A 23,066-nucleotide genomic window follows, 5' to 3' on the forward strand; every position below is an offset into this window, starting at 1 on the left:
AATAGGGACTAACCCATCCACAGGAGGATGAGATCTGCAATTGGGGTTCACCTTCTGTGTGACACCCAGATCACCAAGACAAACATGTCAGTGAGGTTTTTCTGTAAATCTGTGGGTTGTACAGAGTACTGTACTGATTGTATTGTTACACTGTTATTGCCAGTTGTGGCAGACACTAGTGGGTGTTGTGGCTTCATTGACATTTTTATGCTCATTGTCTTCTCATGTGTCTGCAGCTCATGGGAGTCCGAGTGTCGACACCTCTTCAGTGACTGCTGCGCTGCCCAAGCCCTCCACCCCCGCCCGCATTGCACTATTCATGAGGCAGCAAAGCACGGGCTCTGACACAGTCAACCCACCCCGGTCGCCAGGAGGGGTGGGGACAGATTCACCCACCTGCAGCCCAGCCCACAGCAGGTGGGAGGACGTGTCCGAGCTGGACTCGAACTACCTGGAGTACCTCCGAGATGCTCGTCACCACATCGACCACTGCGCCAGGGCCTGCGGAAAGTGGTCAGCGCCTTACGATGGGCAGCGGCCTGATCCTTGCAATGTCCCGCCTGTTCCATTTGATGCCAATGCCATCAATCCACACATGGATCACTTTGGTCGGGACAGCTTCCACATTCAAAATCAAAGTCGGATCAAACCAGACACCGCTGTCAAGAACGAGGGGCTGGAGAACGGTGACTGGGATGTAAAATACAACAAACGTAACATCATCATCACTCCCCAGAGTAAGAAACGCAGCCTTCAGACAGAAGCAGGGCCAACAAAGCCACAGTTCCAACTGCCCACCTCCAACATGAAGCACAGTGAGCGAGAGGACAGTGAGCTGTGGGCAGCAGACGACTGGCCAGACAGTGGCATCTCTTTGCTGAATGGCTCGCAAGACAGGAACTCAACTGGCCAACTGCCCGGAGCCTTGGAGCGCAATGAGAACTGCCTGATGGTCAAGAAAGTTCGATGGAACATGCCCGAAAGAAAGCGGCCCGGGCTGGAGGAGCAAGTGACAGAGGACTGGAAAGGAATGCCGAGAGCAGGAGAGGCTCAGCAGGTTTTGGGAAATGAAGCTTGCTGCCTCCAGGAATCAGCTGCAGTGGGAGTGACACAGGAACATGGAGCAGTCCCTGACAGTAATCCTGAGGGAGCGTCCATCAGCCATCAACTCCCCGCAGGCTCTGAGTCCATTGACCGTCTGATAGATGAACTGCTAGACCAAGCACCAGCAGAGGCAAACGGGAAGGGACTGAATGTGGAAAAGTTCACCGAGGAGCTGCAGGAAATGGAGGCTCGGATGAGAGGCAGGTGTCACACAGAGGAAAGGACGAAAGACAGAGGGGATGTGCAGTCTGAGGAGGAGGAGCAGGATGATGAGGAGAATGAGAGCCCCTCCCTGCATCACAGTAACAACTGGCCAGCAGGCTGCGGGAATCTGCCTTTGGTGAGATCAGAGCCCGGGATAATGGCCAGCCCTGATCGAGGTGGACAAGCACAGAGCCAGCCTTTCACAGGTAGGAGAGTGACAGCCAGGACCCCAAACCAGGGTTATTGTTGAAGCTTAATAAACTACTGGCTCCCGTTGCTCAGCACCATCTGCAGAGTTGTGTTGAAACCTGGGAACCAAACTGCAGGAAGGATGAATGGACAAACAACAGGAGGCAGCGAGTAGTTATAACAGGATCTTTCTCAGGCTGAAGGCAATAACCAGTGGAGTGCTGGGACCACAGCTCTTCACAATATAAATTAATGGAAGGAACAGAGCATACTGTGGCCAAATTCACGGATGATTCACTATAGGAGGGAAGGCAGGTTATAAAAAGGATAGAAATAGTTTACGGAGAAATTTTGACAGGGTAAGCGAGTGGGCAGAAAACTGGCAAATCGAATTGAATGAGGGGAAGTATTCATTTTGGAAGCAAGAATGAAAACGCAGGTTATTATTTAAATGGACAGAAGCTGCAGAAAGCTGGAGCACAAAGGGACTTGAGGGATGTTGTTCATGAAAGCCAGAAAGTGAGCACACGGGGACAAGAGGTAATAGGGAAAGTTGGAGTATTAAAGTAAGATTTTGCTGCAAAGTACGAGTGAGGCCACATTTAGAATACTGTGTACAGTTTTGTCCACATATTTAAAGAAAGATATATTTTCATAGGCAACAGTACAAAGGAAGTTTACCAGGATGACCCTGGGTATGGAGGGACAAGGAAAGATTAAACAGGTTAGATCTGTGACCATTGGAGTTCAGTAAAGTGAGAGGTGATCTGATTGGAACATATCAGATTCTTAGGGGGTTAGACGGGGCAAACATTGAGAGGATGTTTCCAATCCTGGGAAAGTGCGGGACCAGAGGGCAGAGTCGCAGAATGCCAGGGATGGATTTGAAGAAGAATTTCTTTCAGGGAGTGGTGAATCTTTGGAATTCTTTTCCCAGGAAGCTGTGGAGGCCGAGTCCGGGAACATTTCCAATGCTGAAATCAGGGTTTAATCAGTCGGGGAATCAGGAGTTATGGAGATAAGGCAGGAAAGTGGACTTAGTGAGTGTTAGATCAGCCATGGATCATTCAATGGAGAAGGAGGCTAGAAAGGCTGAATGGCCTCCTCACTGTTTCTTCTGGTCTACGCGGCCTTAGGGAGCATACAGAGGAGTTTTTTTTTTGAACAGTATAATTGTTAATGCGGAAAGACTGGAGAGATTGGGGTTGTTCTGAGAGCAGTGACGGTTAAGAGAAAATTGAATCGAGATGTTCTGATACAGCAGGTGGGGAGAAGCAATTTCCAGTGGCTGGAGGGTTGGAAAGCTGAGGGGGAGATGAAGAGAATTTCTTGTACTCGGTGAGTTGTTGTGATTTGGAACATGCTACTTAAGAACTAGGAGCAGAAGTAGACCATCTGGCCCCTCGAGCCTGCTCCGTCATTCAATAAGATCATGGCTGATCTTTTCATGGACTCAGCTCCGCTTACCCGCCAACTCATCATAACCTTTAATTCCTTTACTGTTCAATAATCTATCTTTGCCTTAAAAACATTCAGTGAGGTAACCTCAACTGCTTAAGTGGGCAGGGAATTCCACAGATTCACAACCCTTTGTGTGAAGAAGTTCATCCTCAACTCAGTCCTAAATTTGCTTCCCCTTATTTTGAGGCTATGCTCCCTAGTTCTAGTTTCACCTGCTAGTGGAAACAACTTCCCTGCTCTATTTTCTATGCTGTCAGAAACAGATTCAGTTTGCTTATTAATCACGAGTAGGCTTAATTCACACTGCAATGAAGTTACTGTGAAAATCCCCTTGTCACCACAGTCCGGCATACACTGAGAGAGAATTTATCATGACCAATTCACCTAACCAGCACATCTTTGGACTGCGGCGGCGGGGGGAACCGGAACACCCAGAGGAAAACCACGCAGACACAGGGATAATGTGCAAACTCCGTGCAGACAGTGACCTGAGCCGGGAATGGATCCCGGGTCCCTGAGGCAGCAGTGCTAACCACTGTGCCACTATAAGTAGTTCAAAGGGCAAATTTTCAGGGCTCTGGGAAAAGAATTTGAGGGAAAGTGGTGCTACAATTATAGCTCTTTCAAAGAACCAGCACTGATTTGATGGGCAGGATGGCCTCCTGAGTTGTAAGATTCTGGGGACTGTCCAGTCTTTGATGCAGTGGGTCAGAGGAAAGGCTGCCTGGCCTTTAACCATAGAACAGTACAGCACAGTACGGGGCCTTCAGCCCTTGATGTTATGCTGAACTATGTCTGAACCCAAGATCAAGCTATCCCACTCCCTATCATTCTGGAGTGCTCCATGTGCCTATCCAATAACCACTTGAAAGTTCCTAAAGTGTTCGACTCCACTATCACAGTAGTCAGTGCATTCCACACCCCAACCACTCTCTGAGTAAAGAATCTACCTCGGACATCCCTCCTATATCTCCCACCATGAACCTTATAGTTGTGCCCCCTAGTAACAGCTACATCCACCCGAGGAAATAGTCTCTACACGTCCACTCTATCTATCCCCCTTATCATCTTATAAACTTCGATTAAGTTGCCTCTCTTCCTCCTCCGCTGTAAAGAGAAAAGCCCCAGCTCCTTCAACCTTTCCTCATATGACCTACCCTCCAAATCAGGCAGCACTTGGTAAATCTCCTCTGCACTCTCTCCAATGCTTCCACATCCTTCTTATAGTGAGGTGACCAGAACTGCACACAATATTCCAAATGTGGTCTCACAAAGGTCTGGTATAGTTGCAGCATAACCTCATGGCTCTTAAACTCAAACCCCCTGTTAATAAACACTAACACACTATAACCCTTCTTCATGGCTCTATCCACTTGAATGGCAACCTTCAGAGATCTGTGGATATGAACCCCAAGATCTCTCTGCTCCTCCACATTCCTCAGAACCCTACCGTTGACCCTGTAATCCACATTCAAGTTTGTCCTACCAAAATGAATCACCTCGCACCTATCAGGATTAAACTCCATTTGCCACTTTTCGGCCCAGCTCTGCATCCTATCAATGTCTCTTTGCAGCCTACAAGGGCCCTCCACTTCATCCACTACTCCACCAATCTTGGTATCATCAGCAAATTTATTAACCCACCCTTCAGCCCCTTCTTTCAAGTCATTGATAAAAATCACAAATAGCAGAGGATCCAGCACTGATCCCTGTGGTACACCGCTGGTAACTGGCCTCCAGTCTGAAAATTTTCCCTCCACCACCACCATACATCTTCTATGAAACAGCCAGCTACTTATCCAATCAGCCAAATTTCCCTCTATCCCACACCTCCTTACTTTCTCCATGAGCCTTATCAAATGCCTTACTAAAATCCATGTATATGACATCAACTGGTCTACCTTCGTCTACACACTTAGTTACCTCAAAGAATACAATCAAATTTGTGAGGCAAGACTTACCCCTCATGAATTCATGCTGACTATCCTGGATTAAGCTGCATCTTTCCAAATAGTCATAAATCCTATTCATCAAGACGTTTTCCATTAACTTACTGACCACTGAAGTAAGACTAACTGGCCTATAATTACCAGGGTCATTCCTATTTCTGTTCTTGGAGAGGAACAACATTCACCACTCTCCAGTCCTCTGGCACAATTCCTGTGGACAATGGGGACCCAAAGATCAAAGCTAAAGGCTCCGCGATCTCATCCCTCGCCTCCCAAACTATCCTAGGATGTATCCCATCTGGCCAGAGGACTTATCAACCCTCATGATTTTCAAAATTGCTAATACATCTTCCCTCAGAACATCTACCTCCTCCATCCTATCAGCCTGTATCACATCCTCAAAAACATGGCCCCTCTCCTCAGTGAACACTGAAGAAAAGTATTCATTCAATGCCTCACCTATCTATTTCTGACTCCATGCACAAGTCCCCACTACTACCCTTGACCGCCCTGACCTCACCTTGGTCATTCTTTTATTTCTCACATAAAAGTAAAAAGCCTTGGGGTTTTCCTTGATCCGATCTGCCAAGGACTTCTCATGCCCTCTCCTAGCTCTCCGAAGCCCTTTTTTAACTCATTCCTTGCTACCTCAAGTGACCCAACTGAACCTTGTTTTCTCATCCTTACATAACACTTGCTTTTTCCTCTTAACAAGACATTCAACCTCCTTTGTGAACCATGGTTCCCTCACTCGGCCATTTCCTCCCTGCCTGACAGGGACACACCTATCAAGGAGTAGTAGTATTTGTTCCTTGAACGAGCTCCACTTTTCATTTCTGCCTTTCCCTGACAGTTTCTCTTCCCATTTTATGCTCCCTAATTCTTGTCTAATTGCATTAGGCCCCAATTATAAACCTTCCCCTGCTGTGTGACCTTATCCTTCTTCACTGTAGTAATGAAAGACACCGAATTGTCATCACTATCTCCAAAGGGCTCTCCCACAAACAAATCTAACACTTGGCCCAGTTCATTACCCAGTACCAAGTCCAATGTGGCCCCACCTCTTGTTGGCTTATCCACATATTGTGTCAGGAAACCCTCCTGCACACGCTGTACAAAAAGTGCCCCATCCAAACTATTCAACCTATAAAGGTTCCAGTCAATGTTCGAAAAGTTAAAGTCACCCATGATAACTACCCTGTGACCTCCTATCCATAATCTGCTTTCCCATTTCCTGCTCCACATCTCTTACTATTTGGGGGCCTACAGAAAACTCCTAACAATGTGACCGCTCCTTTCCTATTTCTGATTTCAGCCCATATTACCTCAGTAGGCAGATCCCCCTCGAAATGCCTTTCAGCAGCTGTTAAGCTAATCTTGATTAACAATGCTACTCCTCCACCTCTTTTACCACCTCCCCTACTCGTACTGAATTATCTATACCCCGGGACTGCCATCAACCATTCTTGTCCGTGTTCTAACCATGTCTCCGTAATGGCCACAAGAACATAGTCCCAAGTACCAATCCACGCTCCAAGTTCACCGACCTTATTCCTGATGGTCCTTGCATCAAAGTAGATACACTTCAACCCACCATCCTGTCTGCCTGTACACTGCTGTGACCGTGATACCTTCCTCAGTACCTCACCACCCTCAACACTGGCACACTGGCTTCTGGAGTATAGTTTGTTTTCCCATTCCCCCTGACAAATTAGTTTAAACTGCCCCCCCTCCAAGCTGAAGAGCCGTAGCAAATTTCCCTCCCAGGATATTGGTGCCTCTCTGGTTCAAGTGCAAACCGTTCTGTTTGTACAGGTCCAACCAGAATGTGCTCGTTATCCATGTAAATGAAACCCTCTCTCCTACACCATCCCTGCAGCCACATGTTTACCTGCTCCCTCTCCCTGTTCCTCAACCCACTAGCATCTCAGCTTTTCCAGTCTCTCTATTATTAGACTGCTGAGTATTTCAGCATTTTCTGATTTTATTTCACTTTGGTAGCATCCACTGCATTTTGCTTTTATATCAGTAGGGTTTTATTAGTCAAAGCGATCAAGAGATTTGGAGCAACGATGGAGTTCAGGTGTCATTCAGCCATGATCTAGTTTAATGCCAGGACAGGTTTGAGGGATTGAATGGTCGTCTGTTCCTACATCAGTTCTAATATTAAACAGTAAGCAGTCTTGCAACACTAGGTTAAAGTCCAACAGATTTATTTGGAATCACGAGCTTTCAGAATGCTGCTCCTTCATCAGCTGAGAGTTGATGATCTCTGTCTCTCAAAGTGTTTCCACTTCTCTTGCTATTTCTTTCTCCAATTTTCAATCACCTGATGAAGCAGCAGCGCTCCAAAAGCTTGTGATACCAAATAAATCTGTTGGACTTTAACCTGGTGTTGTGAGACTACTTACTGTGCCCACCCCAGTCCAACGCCAGCATCTCCACATCAATGTTAAACTGCCCAGAGTATGTACTTACTGAGGAGGTGTTTAATGCACTAAACATTCACACTACTGGATGAATTTTAGAAACTTGGGATAGATCCCAAAAGGTTGCTGTAGGTTAGGGTACATGGAGTTGGTGGTAAAGTGTTAGCGTGGATTGAGGATTGGCTATTTAACAGGAAGCAGAGTTGGTATCAATGGGTGCTTTTCTGGTTGGCAGTTGGTGACTAGTGGCATGCCACAGGAATCGGTGCTGAGGCCTCAACTGTTTACCATATACATAGATGATCTGGAGGAGGGGACTGAGTGTAGGGTGACAAAACTTGCTGATGACACGAAGATGAGCGGAAAAGCGAATTGTGTGGAGGGTGTGGAAAGTCTGCAGAGATCTGGATAGGCTGAGTGAGTGGGCGAGGACCTGGCAGATGGAGTATAACGTTAGCAAATGTGAGGTTATCCACTTTGGTACAAATAATAGTAGGATGGAATATTATTTAAATGGTGAAAAGTTGCAGCATGAGGGACCTGGGGGTCCTTGTGCACGAATTGCAAAAACTCAGTCTACAGGTGCAGCAGGTGATCAAGAAGGAAAATGGAATGTTAGCCTTTATAGCGAGGAGGATAGAATATAAAAGCAGGGAGGTCTTGCTGCAACTGTACAAGGCACTGGTGAGGCCGTAACTAGAATATTGTGTGCGGTTTTGGACTCCGTATTTGCAAAAGGATATATTGGCCTTGGAGGGAGTACAGAGAAGGTTCCCCAGGCAGATACTGGAGATGAGGGGATTAGCTTATGAGGAGAGATTAAATAGACTGGGCCTGTACTCATTGGAGTTAGGAGACTGAGGGGGGATCTTATAGAGACTTACAAGATAATGAAGGGGCTAGATAGGGTAGAGATAGAGAGATTCTTTCCACTTAGAAAGGAAACCAGAATTAGAGGGCACAGCCTCAAAATAAGGGCGGGGACAGTTTAGAACAGAGTTGAGGAACTTCTTCACTCAAAGGATGGTGAATCTCTGGAATTCTCTGCCCATTGAAGTGGTGGAGGCTACCTCGTTGAATATATTTAAGTCACAGGTATTAAGGGTTATGGCGAGCAGGCAGGAAAGTGGAACTGACCCACTTCAGATCAGCCATGATCTTACTGAATGGCGGGCCAGATTTGAAGGGCTGGATGGCCTACTCCTGCTCCTATTTCTTATGTTCTTATCTCATCACCGAGCAATACCAATCAGATCCTGATGATGGTATTATTGCACTGTCATTAGAATCTGTCATTAAGGAGGAAATTGCGAGGCATCTTGAAGGGAATTGCTTGATAGAGCAGACGCAGCACGGTTTCGTTAAGGGGAAGTCGTGTCTGACAAATTTACTGGAGTTCTATGAGGATGTGTCTAGGGCGGTGGATAGAGGAGAGCCGGTGGATGTGGTCTTTCTAGATTTTCAGAAGGCGTTTGACAAAGTACCTCACAAGAGGTTATTGCAGAAAGTCGAGGGACATGGAGTTGGGGGTAGGGTGTTAGCGTGGATAGAGGATTGGTTGTCAAATAGGAGGCAGAGAGTGGGGGTCAATGGGTGCTATTCGGATTGGCGGATGGTGACTAGTGGAGTGCCCCAGGGGTTGGTGCTGGGGCCTCAACTTTTTACCATTTATATAGATGATCTGGAGGAGGGAACCGAGTGTAGAGTGTCGAAATTTGCTGATGACACCAAGATTGGGGGAACGGCAAATTGTGCGGAGGGTGTGGAGAGTCTACAGAAGGATCTAGATAGGCTGGGCGAATGGGCCAGGAAATGGCAAATGGAATTTAATGTTGGCAAGTGTGAGGTGGTCCACTTTGGTAGGAAGAATGGTAGGAAGGACTATTACTTACGGGGCGAAAAACTGCAGCAGGCGACGGTGCAGAGGGACCTCGGGGTCCTTGTGCATGAGTCGCAAAAACCCAGCTTGCAGGTGGTCAGGAATGCGAATGGGATGCTGGCCTTCATAGCGAGGGGGATTGAATATAAAAGTAGGGAGGTCTTGCTGCAGCTGTATAGGGCATTGGTGAGGCCGCAGCTGGAGTACTGTGTGCAGTTTTGGGCGCCGCACCTGTGCAAAGATATTTTGACCTTGGAGGGAGTGCAGAGGAGGTTTACTAGGCTGATACCGGAGTTGAGGGGGTTGAGCTATGAGGAGAGGCTGAATAAACTGGGCTTGTACTCGTTAGAGTTTAGAAGAATGAGGGGAGATCTCATTGAGACGTATAAGATGATGAATGGGATGGATAGGATAGAGGTGGAAAGACTCTTCCCGCTCAAAAAAGACAGTAGGACTAGGGGGCACAGCCTCAAGATAAAAGGGGGGCGGTTTAGAACGGAGTTGAGGAGGAACTTCTTCACTCAAAGGGTGGTGAATCTCTGGAATTCTCTGCCCGTTGAAGTGGTGGAGGCTGCCTCGCTAAATATTTTTAAGACGCGGGTTGATGGGTTTTTGATAAGAGAGGGGATTAAGGGTTATGGGGAGAGGGCGGGAAAGTGGAACTGAGCAGTGACAGATCAGCCATGATCTTATTGAATGGCGGGGCAGGCTCGAAGGGCTGGATGGCCTACTCCTGCTCCTATTTCTTATGTTCTTATGACTGGTGAGTCTGAGCACCTTTTTATGTGAATGATTCAGCTATGTGACCCAATCAAATAAAAACACAGAATTGGTTACTTATTCCAGTCTATATACTCCTCTCAAATTTAACTCTGGTTCTTTCACACTCTCTCTCACTTTCTTTCACCCTTTCTATCATCCATCCTGTCTCTCCCCATCTCTCTCAGTCCTGATCTTGTGAGAGTTGGTTAGTTAAGGTCTTACTCGTTCACTCCCTTAAACTTCATTCCACCTTTCCTGTATTCTTACATGGATCTCTACGAACCTCCCCCCAACCCGGCCCTCCCACTTAACATCTCTTTGAGAATTCCTGAGTGCAAGCTGTGATTTTTGAGGAGTTAGATTTGAGGTATTGATTGCATTGTCTTTCTATCTGTTTGTATATTTTATCCATCTCTCTCTCTGGGGTATTGACCGAGTCTGTGCCCTATCAGATATTGATGATTTCTGTCTCTCAAACTGATTCCATTTCTCTTGCTGTCTGCTTCTTTCTCCAATTTCCTCTCACTGATGCTCTCTGTTTTGTACCCTGTCTTACATGTTCATGGTCTCTCTCTGGCTGTATTTCTCTGGCTTTCTCCCCATGTTGCACGCTCCTGCTTTCTGTCCACTCCATGCATTTCTGTACAGTAAGAGGACTCACAACACCAGGTTAAAGTCCAACAGGTTTATTTGTAGCAAACGCTACTAGCTTTCGGAACTGGCTGTTCCTTTGTCAGGTGGGTGGGAGTTCTGATCACAAACAGGACATATAAAGACACAAATTCAATTTACATGAATAATGATTGAAATGTGAGTCTTTACAGCTAATCAAATCTTAAAGGTGCAGACAATGTGGGTGGAGAGAGCATTAAGCACAGGTTAAAAAGATGTGTATTTCCAGACAGGAAAGTTAGTGACGTTTTGCAAGTCCAGGCAAATTGTGGGGGTTACAGATAGTGTGACATGAACCCCAGATCCCGGTTGAGGCTGTCCTCATGTGTGCGGAACTTGGCGATCAGTCTCTGCTCAGCGACTCTGCACTGTCGTGTGTCGTGAAGGCCGCCTTGGAGAACGCTTACCCGAAGATCAGAGGCCGAATACCCATGAAAGCTGATGTATTCCCCAATAGGAAGAGAACAGTCTTGCCTAGTGATTGTCGAGCGGTGTTCATTCATCTGTTGTTGTAGCATCTGCACGGCCTCCCCAATGTACCATGCCTCGGGACATCCTTTCCAGCAGTGTATCAGGTAGACAACATTGGCCGAGTTGTAAGAGTATGTACCGTGTACCTGGTGGATGGTGTTCTCACTTGAGATGATGGCATCTGTGTCAATGATCCGGCATGTCTTGCAGAGGTTGCTGTGGCAGGGTTGTGTGGTGCCACGGTCACTGTTCTCCTGAGGCTGGGTAATTTGCTCGGACAATGGTCCATTTGAGGTTGTGCGGTTGTTTGAAGGCAAGAAGTGGGGGTGTGAGGATGGCCTTGGCGAGACGTTCATCTTCGTCAATGACATGTTGAAGGCTCTGGAGAAGATGTACTTTGGCCTCTGATCTTCGGGTAAGCGTTCTCCAAGGTGGCCTTCATGACACATGACAGTGTAGATTAATTGAGCAGAAACTGATAGCCAAGTTTCGCACACATGAGGACGGCCTCAACCGGGATCTTGAGTTCATGTCACACTATCTGTAACCCCTCACAACTTGTCTGGACTTGGAAAATTTCACTAACTTTCCTATTTGGAAACAATGCACATCTTTTTAACCTGTGCTTAATGCTCTCTCCACTCACATTGTCTGTACCTTTAAGACTTGATTAGCTGTAAAGACTCACATTCCAATCATTATTCATGTAAATTGAGTTTGTGTCTTTGTGTCCTGTTTGTGATCAAATCTCCCACCAATCTGACGAAGGAACAGCCAGTTCCGAAAGCTAGTAGCGTTTGCTACAGATAAACCTGTTGGACTTTAACCTGGTGTTGTGAGATTTCTTACTGTGTTTACCCCAGTCCAACGCTGGCATCTCCACATCATTTCTGTACAGTGTTAGTCTGTGCTCTCTATCACATCACCTTTCCCTCAGTAACTCTCCTTCTTCCCTTCTGTCCTCTCTCCCTCTGCCCTAACCTCTCCCTCTGCCCCAACCTCTCTCCCTCTCTCTTTGTCTACCTCTCTCTTCCTGACTTCCTCAGACACTCTTCCTGATTCAGTCTGTCTCTGTAGTGAGTTAGACAGTGTGCTTTCTGTCGGATGAAGATCCTCTGTCACTGCCAGTTTCTTTGAATGAGTCTGTGCTCTCTCCAATGTTGACCACCCTCTGTGTGTGTCTCTCTCTCCAGGTTCGTTTATCGCTGTTCTGTTTGCCAAGCTGGAAAATATGTTGCAGAATTCGCTCTACGTCAATTTCCTACTAACTGGAATTATTGCACAGCTAGCTTGTTACCCCCAACCCCTCCTCCGCTCCTTTCTGCTCAACACCAACATGGTATTCCAACCCAGTGTCAAGTCTCTCATCCAGGTACGACCCCACTAAACTCAGCACTGATTTATAGAGTGACCACAAAGCTGCTAGTTAGCATGCCTGCCAGGCAAGCAGTTTCCTCCAAGGAGTTGTTTGAGATGTAATTTAAATGTTGATGATGTTGATGAAGAAAAGATGTTTCCAGTTGTCAGGGACCATTGATATATGACACACAATCAGTAATTCAGAGAGCGGTGAGAATGTGGAACTTGCTTCAACGTGGAGTTTGAAGTGAATATTTTTGATCTATTTAAGGGGGGGGCTGGATAAACACACAAAGGAGTACTGATAGGAGAAGGTGAAGAGGTGCTGGTAGAAGCTGCTGTGGAACGTTGAAGCTAGTATGTAGAAGCTGGGCTGAATGGTCTGTTGCTTTGCTTTATGTTCCATGTTGTTTCACTTCAGGACATGAGCCTGGTGATTTGAGCATTCTCTCTGCCTGCTGGCTGTCTCGGCTGATGTGATATGAGTTTATCTGTCTCAGTAGTGGGCACATACCCATAGCTGATGAACCAATGCTCAGAAATACCCACATTGTGATTCACCGAATGTCAGCATTCGTTCCAGCCAACAGGCCGTGCCCCCTTGCCTCGCTCTTATGCTGGGTGTGTGTTGTGATCATTGTGAATATGGTACAGCTGTTGGCCAGAATTTTGCCGTCTTGCCCGCTCCAATTCCTGGGGTGGATCATGGAAAAGTCTGCTGGCCTCAGGCAGGATTTTACGGTTTTGGGATGCCCGCTGACTCTGATGCCATGTTATTAAGCATCATCAATCAAATCTCATTCATAAATGGAGAGAAATGGAACAATATGATGGCTCATCCCAGCCACTCCTCTGAAAACTGGCTCTGAAACCAGATCAATGAAACCAGGCAGCGTTAGTGAGAGGATTGGTGTGGGAGGAATGGGTTTGAATTTATGGGGCATTGGCACCAGTATTGGGGCAGATGGGACCTGTTCAGATGGGATGGTCTTAGTCTGAACCGTGCCAGGACCAGAGCCCTGGCGAATCGTATAACTAGAACTGTAGATAGGGCTTTAAACTAATTGGGCGGGGGGGAGAGGGTGCAGGGGTGGGAGAAATTACAAAATCTAAAGTAAAGGAGAGGGTATGGGTTTCGGGAAAATGTTGAGGACGTCCCAATAATAAAAGTAGTAGGGGGCATGAGAGATGTTAGTAGCGTTCCTTCAAATAAGGTCCAGATAAAGGCTGGTATAAAGACACTTTACCTGAATGCAGGAAGCATTCGGAACAAAGCTGATGGCGCAGATCAGCACAAATGGATATGATCTAGTGGCCATTACGGAAACGTGGTTGCAAGGTGACAGGGACTGGGAGCTGAATGTCCAGGGGTATCAAGTGTTTAGGAAGGATAGACGGGAGGAAAAAGGGGGTGGGGTAGCTCTGTTAATTAAGGATAATATCAGGGCGGTAGTAAGGGAAGATATAGGCTCCAAAGAGCAAAACATGGAATCGTTGTGGGTGGAGATAAGGAATAGTAAGGGGAGGAAGACACTGGTGGGTGTGGTCTATAGGCCCCCAAATAATAACATAGAGGTGGGGCGGGCTATGAACAAGCAAATAAATAATGCATGCAAAAACGGAACGGCGATAATTATGGGGGATTTTAATCTGCATATTGATTGGATGATCCAAGTCGGACGCAGTGGGCTTGAGGAAGAGTTCTTGGAATGCTGTCGGGATAGTTTCCTTGAACAGTGTGTGACGGAACCTACAAGGGAGCGAGCTATCTTATATCTGGTGTTGTGTAACGAGGCAGGTAGAATTAGGGATCCTCTTGGGACGAGTGATCATAGTATGGTTGAATTTTTAATGCAGATGGAGGATGAGAAAGTAGGGTCCCGAACCTGTGTCCTCTGTTTGAACAGAGGGGAGTACGATAGGATGCGAGCGGAATTTGCAAATGTAGATTGGGGGCGCAGATTGGTTGATAGGACGGCTGAGGAACAGTGGAGGATTTTTAAGGAGGTCTTTTTTGGTACTCAGCAGAAATATATTCTGATGGTAAAGAAGGAATGTAGGAGAAGGGATAACCAGCCATGGTTATCTATGGAAATAAAGGAGAGTATTAAATTAAAAGCTGATGCGTTCAGAGTGGCTAAAAGTAGTGGGTGATTAGAAGATTGGGAAAGATTTAAAAATCAACAAAGAATGACTAAGAAGGTGATAAAGAAAGGAAAGATAGACTATGAAGCTAAACTAGCACTAAGTATGAAAAAAGACAGTAAAAGCTTTTACAAATATGTAAAGAAGAAGAGGCTGGCTAGAGTGAATGTTGGACCCTTAGAGGATGAGAGGGGGGATTTAACGGTGGGAGATGAGGAAATGGCTGAGGCTTTAACTAAGTTTTTTGCCTCGGTCTTCATGGAGGAGAACACAAATAGTTTGCCGGATATTAAAGATAGAAGGATGGTAGGTGTTGAGGGCCTGAATGCGATTACTGTCACTAGAGAGGTAGTGCTTGATAGACTAATGGGACTGAAGGTGGACGAGTCCCCAGGAGCGGAAGGAATGCATCCCAGGGCTCTGAAAGAAATGGCAGAGGTGATGATGGATGCCTTCGTAATTATTTACCAAAATTCGTTGGATTCCGGGGAAGTGCCGGAAGATTGGAAAACGGCTAATGTTATGCCACTGTTTAAAAAAAGGTAGCAAACAAAAGGCAGGGAATTGTAGGCTGGTTAGTTTAACGTCTGTAGTTGGAAAAATGCTAGAATCCGTCATCAAAGAAGAAATAGCGAGGCACCTAGAAAAGAATGGTTTGATCGAGCAGACGCAGCATGGATTCGTTGAGGGGAAGTCGTGTTTGACGAATTTATTGGATTTCTATGAGGATGTGACGAGTGTGGTAGACAGAGGGGATCCGGTGGATGTGGTGTTTTTAGATTTCCAGAAGGTGTTTGATAAGGTGCCTCATAAAAGGTTACAGAAGGTTCGGGTGCACGGAGTTGGGGGTAAGGTGTTAGCATGGATAGAGGATTGGCCGTCTAATAGGAAGTAGAGAGTTGGTATCAATGGGTGCTATTCTGATTGGCGGTTGGTGACTAGAGGAGTGCCGCAGGGATCGGTGCTGGGGCCTCAGTATTTACCATTTATATAGATGATCTGGAGGAGGGGGCTAAGTGTAGGGTAACGAAATTTGCTGATGACACGAAGATGAGTGGAAAAGCAAATTGTGTGGAGGGTGTGGAAAGTCTGCAGAGGGATCTGGATAGGCTAAGCGAGTGGGCGAGGACCTGGCAGATGGAGTATAATGTTAGCAAGTGTGAGGTTATCCACTTTGGCAGAAATAATAGTAGGAGGGATTATTATTTAAAAGGCGAAAAGCTGCAGCATGCAACGGTGCAGAGGGACCTGGGGGTCCTCGTGCATGAGTCGCAAAAACCCAGTCTGCAGGTGCAGCAGGTGATCAAGAAGGCGAATGGAATGTTGGCTTTTATAGCGAGGGGGATAGAATATAAAAGTAGGGAAGTTTTGCTGCAACTGTGCAGGGTACTGGTGAGGCCGCAGCTGGAGTACTGTGTGCAGTTTTGGTCGCTGCACTTGTGGAAGGATATATTGGCCTTGGAGGGAGTGCAGAGGAGGTTCACTAGGCTGATACCGGAGATGAGGGGGCTGGACTATGAAGAGAGACTAAATAGACTGGGTCTGTACTCGTTGGAGTTTAGAAGGATGAGGGGGGATCTTATAGAGACGTATAAGATAATGAAGGGGCTAGATAGGGTAGAGGTAGAGAGATTCTTCCTGCTTCAAAAGGATAGCAGGACTCGAGGGCACAGCCTCAAGATAAGGGGGGCGCAGTTTAGATCGGAGTTGAGGAGGAACTTCTTCACTCAAAGGGTGGTGAATCTCTGGAATTCTCTGCCCGTTGAAGTGGTGGAGGCTACCTCGCTAAATATATTTAAGTCACAGGTAGATAGGTTTTTGATAAACAAGGGAATTAAGGGTTATGGGGAGAGAGCGGGAAAGTGGAACTGGTCCACTTCAGATCAGCCATGATCTTATTGAATGGCGGGGCAGGCTGGAAGGGCTAGATGGCCTACTCCTGCTCCTCTTTCTTATGTTCTTATTAGGCCGGGGCAGGGTCTACTCTTGGGCTGTGCACTGGACTGAGTCCCACCTCCTAATAGTCAAACACTGGATTTGATATAAGGGAGTGAACTGGGGAAGTTGTCAAATCTTCAGTTTAATGTTGAGTTGGAGATTTCTCATGCAAAGTTTTCAGAAGAGACTGAATCCTTTGTTAAACCAAATTAAGCAAATTGAGCTCATGAGCCACTTTGGTTTTGATTCCAGGGCCCATAGGGTGAAAGGTCAGAGTACAACCCACATAGTTTCCCTAGATAAGTCCCTGCCTGCCTCACAACGCCAGGGACCTGGGTTCAATTTCGGCCTCAGATGACTGTGTGGAGTTTGCACGTTCTCCATGTGTCTGTGTGGATTTCCTCCAGATGCTCCAGTTTTCACCCACACTCCAAAGATGTACGGGTTAGGTAGATTGGCCATGCAAAATTGCCCCTTAGTACCAGGGGGTCTAGCAGTAGAAATGCGTGAGGTAACGCAGATAGGGCCTGGGTGAATTGCGGTCGGTGCAGGCTTGATGGGCCGAATGGCCTCTTTCTGCACTGTTGGGGTTCTATGATTCGAAGTTTCCAAAATTACAAGAAGTACCTAGTGTCACTGTGATGGAGAGAACAAGTTGGGGTGGGATGAGCGGAAACATATTTACACAAGCCCTCACTCAGTATCTAATTCTTACTCTGAAAAGCAATCAGCTCCCAGCACTATCTAACCAATAGTAACACATTTCATAAGCAATTTTTTACAAAGTTGGCATAAAGAGTTAATGGATTGACTTCCATTGGTTTAACATTTTCACAACATCTGCGCATCCAAAACATTCGCAACCAAAGAATCACACTCACGTGAACTACAACACACTCCACCAGGTGTTGAGTGCTGACATGGGTTTCCTTACAGATTTAGTCCCTCAGTTAAACATCCCACCAAAAAACAGCAAGGCTGATGGCACACTCTCCAAATGTAGTGCGGCACTCCCTCAGCATTGACCTTCTGACAATGCGGCACTCCTTCAGTACTGACGCTCTGACGGTGCAGCACTCCCTCAGTACTGACCCTGTGACAGTGTGGCACTCCCTCGGCACTGACCTTCTGACAATGCGGTAATCCCTCAGTACTGACTCTCTGACAGTGCAGCACTACTTCAGTACTGATCCCCTGACACTACGGCACTCCCTCAGAACTGGAGGATGTGGAGGCTTTGGAAAGAATACAGAAAAGATTTACCAGGATGTTGGTTGGTATGGAGGGCATTAGCTATGAGGAGAGGTTGGAGAAACTTGGTTTGTTTTCATTAGAGCAACAGAGGTTGAGGGGTGACCTGACAGAAGTCTACAAGATTATGAGAAGCATGGACAGAGTGGATAGTCAGAAGCTTTTTCCGAGTGGCAGAGTCAATTACTAGGGGACACAAGTTTAAGGTACGAGGGGCAAGGTTTAAAGGAGATGTACGAGGCAGATTTTTTATACAGAGGGTGATGGGTGCCTGGAACTCATTGCCGGGGGAGGTAGTGGAAGTGGATACGGTAGTGACTTTTAAGGGGGCTTCTTGACAAATACATGAATAGGATGGGAATAGAGGGATATGGTCCCTGCAAGGGTAGGGGGTTTTAGTTAAGGTGGGGCAGCATGGTTGGTGCAGGCTTGGAGGGCCAAAGGGCCTGTTCCTGTGCTGTAATTTTCTTTATCCTTTGACCCTCTGACAGTGCGGCACTCCCTCAGCACTGACCCTCGGAGGGTCAGTACAGGGTATCAGTGCTCAGATGATTCCAGCAGTTGACGAGGCTAAACGGGTATTTCTTCAGTTGCTGTACCCACAAACTGATTTTCCAATTTTTGTAGCCTTTTTTCATGACATAACCTTTGACTTCTCACCCCTTAGGTACTTGGGTCAGTGAAGAGCAAGATTGAAATGTTTGCAGCCACTCAGGAAGACTTTCCCATGATGCTGTATAAGGCCAGAAAATATCTCATCGCGAGAGGGAAACTTGATTGGTCGGAATCCCCCAACTCTGTTCCTCCTCTGAGGCGCTCTGAGAATCTCGGTAAACCTTGCTCTTCAATTTGCTTCTACTTCTGTTCTGAACACCATAATCCCACTTGTCTCTGCACTGAGAAGGCCCGATTAGTGAAGTAAGAACCTACACCATTGGTTACCATCCTTCAACATTTTCCATCATATCCTCCCATTCACACTGTCGGAACTGTTCCTCAGTATACCCCAATCCAGGATAATTTCGATCAGTAAATCCCAATCCAGCATCATCCCAATCAACAAATCCCAATCCAGGATCATCCTGATCAGCAAATCCCAATCCAGTTTAGTCAGTGGGTGCGGGGCCGCGTTTAGTCGGTGGGTGGGGGGCCGCATTTAGCCAGGGCGTGTGAGGTGTATCTCGTGATTATGCAAGTGAATAGCTGGCTGCTGCTAAATTGAAGAACTCTGTTCTGAAGATCAAGCCTGTAATTGGGTCATTTTGTTGAATTTTCAGTGAAGAGTCGGAAACCATCGCTTGGTGAGCTAATTCTCCGTCACACCAACAGTCCCACCAGGGCACGCCAGGCTGCACAGTTAGCTCTGCAGCATGTCCGAGAGGGTCAGGTCCTGCATGCACTGACTGGGAGCTCCATCTTCAAGAGTTCTGCGGAGAAGCAGAATGAGGCCCTTCGTGTGAAGAACGCTGTTTACTGCTCACTTATCTTCTCGGAGTTCCTGAAAGAGCTGGCAGCTATTGCTCAGGAACACACGGTCACATCTCCCTTTTTATTTGATGACAAGGAAGAGTGACAACTGGAGAACATGGAAAGCAAGAGCCAGCACATTGCACTCTGTCTGGAGTGTGACATGGGCTTCCTTCAATGCTCACCGCACATTCTGGAATCTGTAAATAATGTATCCGACACTCCGACACATGGTGTTGCAGAATTTCCGAACATCATTCCAAAGAGTTCTTTGTTGATATTTGGAAGCAGAATGTATTTCTTGATATTCTCATCAGGTCTCCAAAGCGTGCTGCTGATTGTGGGTCACTCCAGTGCTTTCTGACTAATTGCTGAGATGCGTCTCATGCTGGGCATTGTGCAAAAAAAAACCTAGAAACAACCTCTCTCTGAACTGAGCTGCATGTCGGTAGAAAGGAGAGAGAGAGATAAATTCTCGGGAATATTGGATCCGGCTGCAGATCCAAAGACACTGATACAAATTCACACACCCGTTTTATGGAAGATGTAGTGCAGAGGTTTCTGCTGTGTAAACGTTGCAATATTTTTTTAAAAAAGTTTCTCAAAGTTCATTTAGTTTCTCTGTTTAACACCAGTGTATGTCAGTTTGATGGGAGTATAATTCTTCCCATTTATCATTCTAAAGCACCTTCTACACCCACGACCGCTTCCACCTAGAAGGACAAGGGCAGCAAATATATGGGAACACGAACAGCTGCAAGTTCCTCTCCCAAGCCACTCACCATCCTGACTTGGAAATACATCGCCGTCCTTTGCAGTCAAAATCTGGAATTCCTTCCCTAATGGCATTGTGGTCAACCACAGCATGTGGACCGCAGCAATTCAAGAAGGTAGCTCGCCACCACCTTTGCAAGGATATTTTGGCCTTGGAGGGAGTGCAGAGGAGGTTTACTAGGCTGATACCGGAGTTGAGGGGGTTGAGCTATGAGGAGAGGCTGAATAAACTAGGCTTGTACTCGTTAGAGTTTAGAAGAATGAGGGGAGATCTCATTGAGACATATAAGATGATGAATGGGATGGATAGGATAGAGGTGGAGAGACTCTTCCCGCTCAGAAAGGACAGTAGGACTAGGGGGCACAGCCTCAAGATAAAGAGGGGGTGGTTTAGAACGGAGTTGAGGAGGAACTTCTTCACTCAAAGGGTGGTGAATCTCTGGAATTCTCTGCCCGTTGAAGTGGTGGAGGCTGCCTCACTAAATATTTTTAAGACGCGGGTTGATGGGTTTTTGATAAGCGAGGGGATTAAGGGTTATGGGGAGAGGGCGGGAATGTGGAACTGAGCCACGACAGATCAGCCATGATCTTACTGAATGGCGGGGCAGGCTCAAAGGGCTAGATGGCCTACTCCTGCTCCTATTTCTTATGTTCTTATGTTCTCAAGGGCAACTAGGGATGGGCAATAAACATTGGCCAGCCAGCGAAGTCCATGTCCCATAAATGAATTTTAAAAAAATGGATTTTTAACTGGCCTTCTCCTACCCAGCATGATCAGTAACACTCTAGGTTGTGGAGGGTGGATCCATCAGTTTGGCAGAAGTATTTAATGCCTTTCTACTTGGTCATTTATGTTAAGTAATTCATGGATATATAGGAGCAGAATCAGGCCATTTGGCCCATCAAGTCTGCTTCGCCATTCGATCATGGCTGACATGCTTCTCACCCCCATTTTCCTGCCTTCTCCCCATAACCCTTCAACCCTTTACCAATTAAAAATTTAACTCCTCCTTAAGGGGATCAGGGCTGGGATCTAAATATCCAAGGATATTTGGGCAAAGAGGGGGCGGGATTGTATTGTTAGTAATAAATGAAGTTAAATAGATAACAATAAGTGATATAGGATCAGAAGACATGAAATCTCTATGGATAGAGTTGAGGAATCGCAAAGGTAAAAAGACCCTGATGGGAGTTATGTACAGGTCCCCCAGCAGTAATCAGGATGTGAGGCAGAAAATAAATCAGGAGATAGAAAAGGCATATAAAAAAAGGCAATATTACAATAATCATGGGGGACTTCAATATGCAGGTGGACTAGGAAAATCAGGTAGGTAGTGGATCCTAAGAAAAGGAATTAGTGGAATATCTAAAAGATAGTCTTCTGGAAAAAGCTTGTGATAGAGCCTACTAGGGAACAGGCTATTCTGGATTTGGGTGATGTGTAATGATCATGTGGATATGCCGGCGTTGGACTGGGGTAAACACAGTAAAAAGTGTACGATGTGTAATGAGGCAGACTTGACTAGGGAACTTAAGGTGAAGGAACCCTTAGCGAGCAATGACCACAGTATAATCGAATTTATCCTTCTCCAGAGAGAGAAGCTGGAATCAGATGTAAAGGTATTACAACTAAATAAAGATAACTACAAAGACATGGGGAAGGAGCTGGTCAGAGTTGATTGGAAAGGGAGTTGGCAGGGAAGACGGTGGAACAGCAATGGCAGGAGTTTTTGAGATTTATTCAGGAGACACAACATTGGAATTCAGAAGAATGAGGGGAGATCTTATAGAAACATACAAGATTATGAAGGAAATAGATAAGATAGAAGCAGGGAAGTTATTTCCACGGCAGATGAAACTAGAACTAGGGGGCATAGCCTCAAAATAATGGGAAGCAGATTTAGAACTGAGTTGAGGAGGAACTTCTTCACACAAAGGGTTGTGAATCTGTGGAATTCCCTGCCCAGTGAAGCAGTTGAGGCTCCCTCATTGAATGTTTTTAAGGCAAGGATAGATAGATTTTTGAACAGTAAAGGAATTGAGGGTTATGGTGAGCAGGTGGGTAAGCAGAGCTGAGTCCACAAAAAGATCAGCCATGATTTTATTGAAAGGCGGAGCAGGCTCGAGGGGCCAGATGGCCTACTCCTGCTCCTGGTTCTTATGTTCTTAAATTCATTCCAAGGAGGAGGAAACATGCTAAGGACAGGATGAGGCATCTATGGCTGATGAAGGAATTCAAGGACAGCATAAAAGCAAAAGAAAAAGCATACAAAGTGGCAAGGATTAGTGGGAAGCCTTAAAAGCGAGCAGAGGACGACTAAAAAAGCAATAAGTGGGAGAAGATGAAATATGAGTGTAAGCTATCTAGTAATATAAAAGAAGATAGGAAGAGTATTTTTCATTTCATTACAGGTGAGAGAGAGCTAAAAATAGCTATTGCACCACTGGAAAATGAGGTTGGAGAAGTAATAATAGGAAACAAAGCAATGGTAGATTACTTCGCATCAGTCTTCATAGTGGAAGACAGCAGTGGGATGGCAGAGTTCCAGGAATGGGCAGCACAGTAGCATGGTGGTTAGCACTGTTGCTTCACAGCTCCAGGGACCTGGATTCGAATCCCTGCTTGGGTGACTGTCTGTGTGGAGTTTGCACATTCTCCCTGTGTCTGTGTGGGTTTCCTCCGAATGCTGTGGTTTCTTCCCACAGTCCAAAGATGTGTGGCTAGGGTGATTGGCCATTCTAAACTTCCCCTTAGTATCCCATGGGATTAATGGGTAAATATGTAGGGATATGGGGAGAGGGCCTGCGTGGGATTGTGGTTGGTGCAGACTCGATGTGCCGAATGGCCTCTTTCTGCACTCTAGGATTCTATGAGAATCAAGGGGCACAGATGAGTGTAGTGGCCATCACTAAGGAGAAGGTTCTGGGGAAACTGAAAGGTCTGAAGGTGGATAAATCACCTGGACCGGATGGATAAAAGAGATAGCTGAGGACATTGTGGATGCATTGATG

General features: G+C 46.3%; 1 protein-coding gene across 5 annotated transcripts in view; it reads left to right on the forward strand.

The window, feature by feature from the left end:
* The window catches only part of fhip1b (FHF complex subunit HOOK interacting protein 1B), a 114,014-nt gene extending 94,123 nt beyond the window's left edge, over positions 1–19,891 (forward strand). For all 5 annotated transcript variants that reach the window (XM_080197763.1, XM_080197767.1, XM_080197765.1 and 2 more), the window contains 4 exons: positions 237–1,514; positions 12,314–12,492; positions 18,481–18,643; positions 19,091–19,891. In XM_080197763.1, the coding sequence (XP_080053889.1) occupies positions 237–1,514; positions 12,314–12,492; positions 18,481–18,643; positions 19,091–19,386 (1,916 nt within the window). In that variant the 3' untranslated portion in view covers positions 19,387–19,891. The remainder of the gene's footprint in view (positions 1–236; positions 1,515–12,313; positions 12,493–18,480; positions 18,644–19,090) is intronic.
* Positions 19,892–23,066: the final 3,175 nt, after the last annotated feature.

This window comes from Carcharhinus amblyrhynchos, chromosome 10 (genome assembly GCF_965287045.1).
Source record: "Carcharhinus amblyrhynchos chromosome 10, sCarAmb.v2.hapA, whole genome shotgun sequence".
Lineage (NCBI taxonomy): Eukaryota > Metazoa > Chordata > Chondrichthyes > Carcharhiniformes > Carcharhinidae > Carcharhinus > Carcharhinus amblyrhynchos.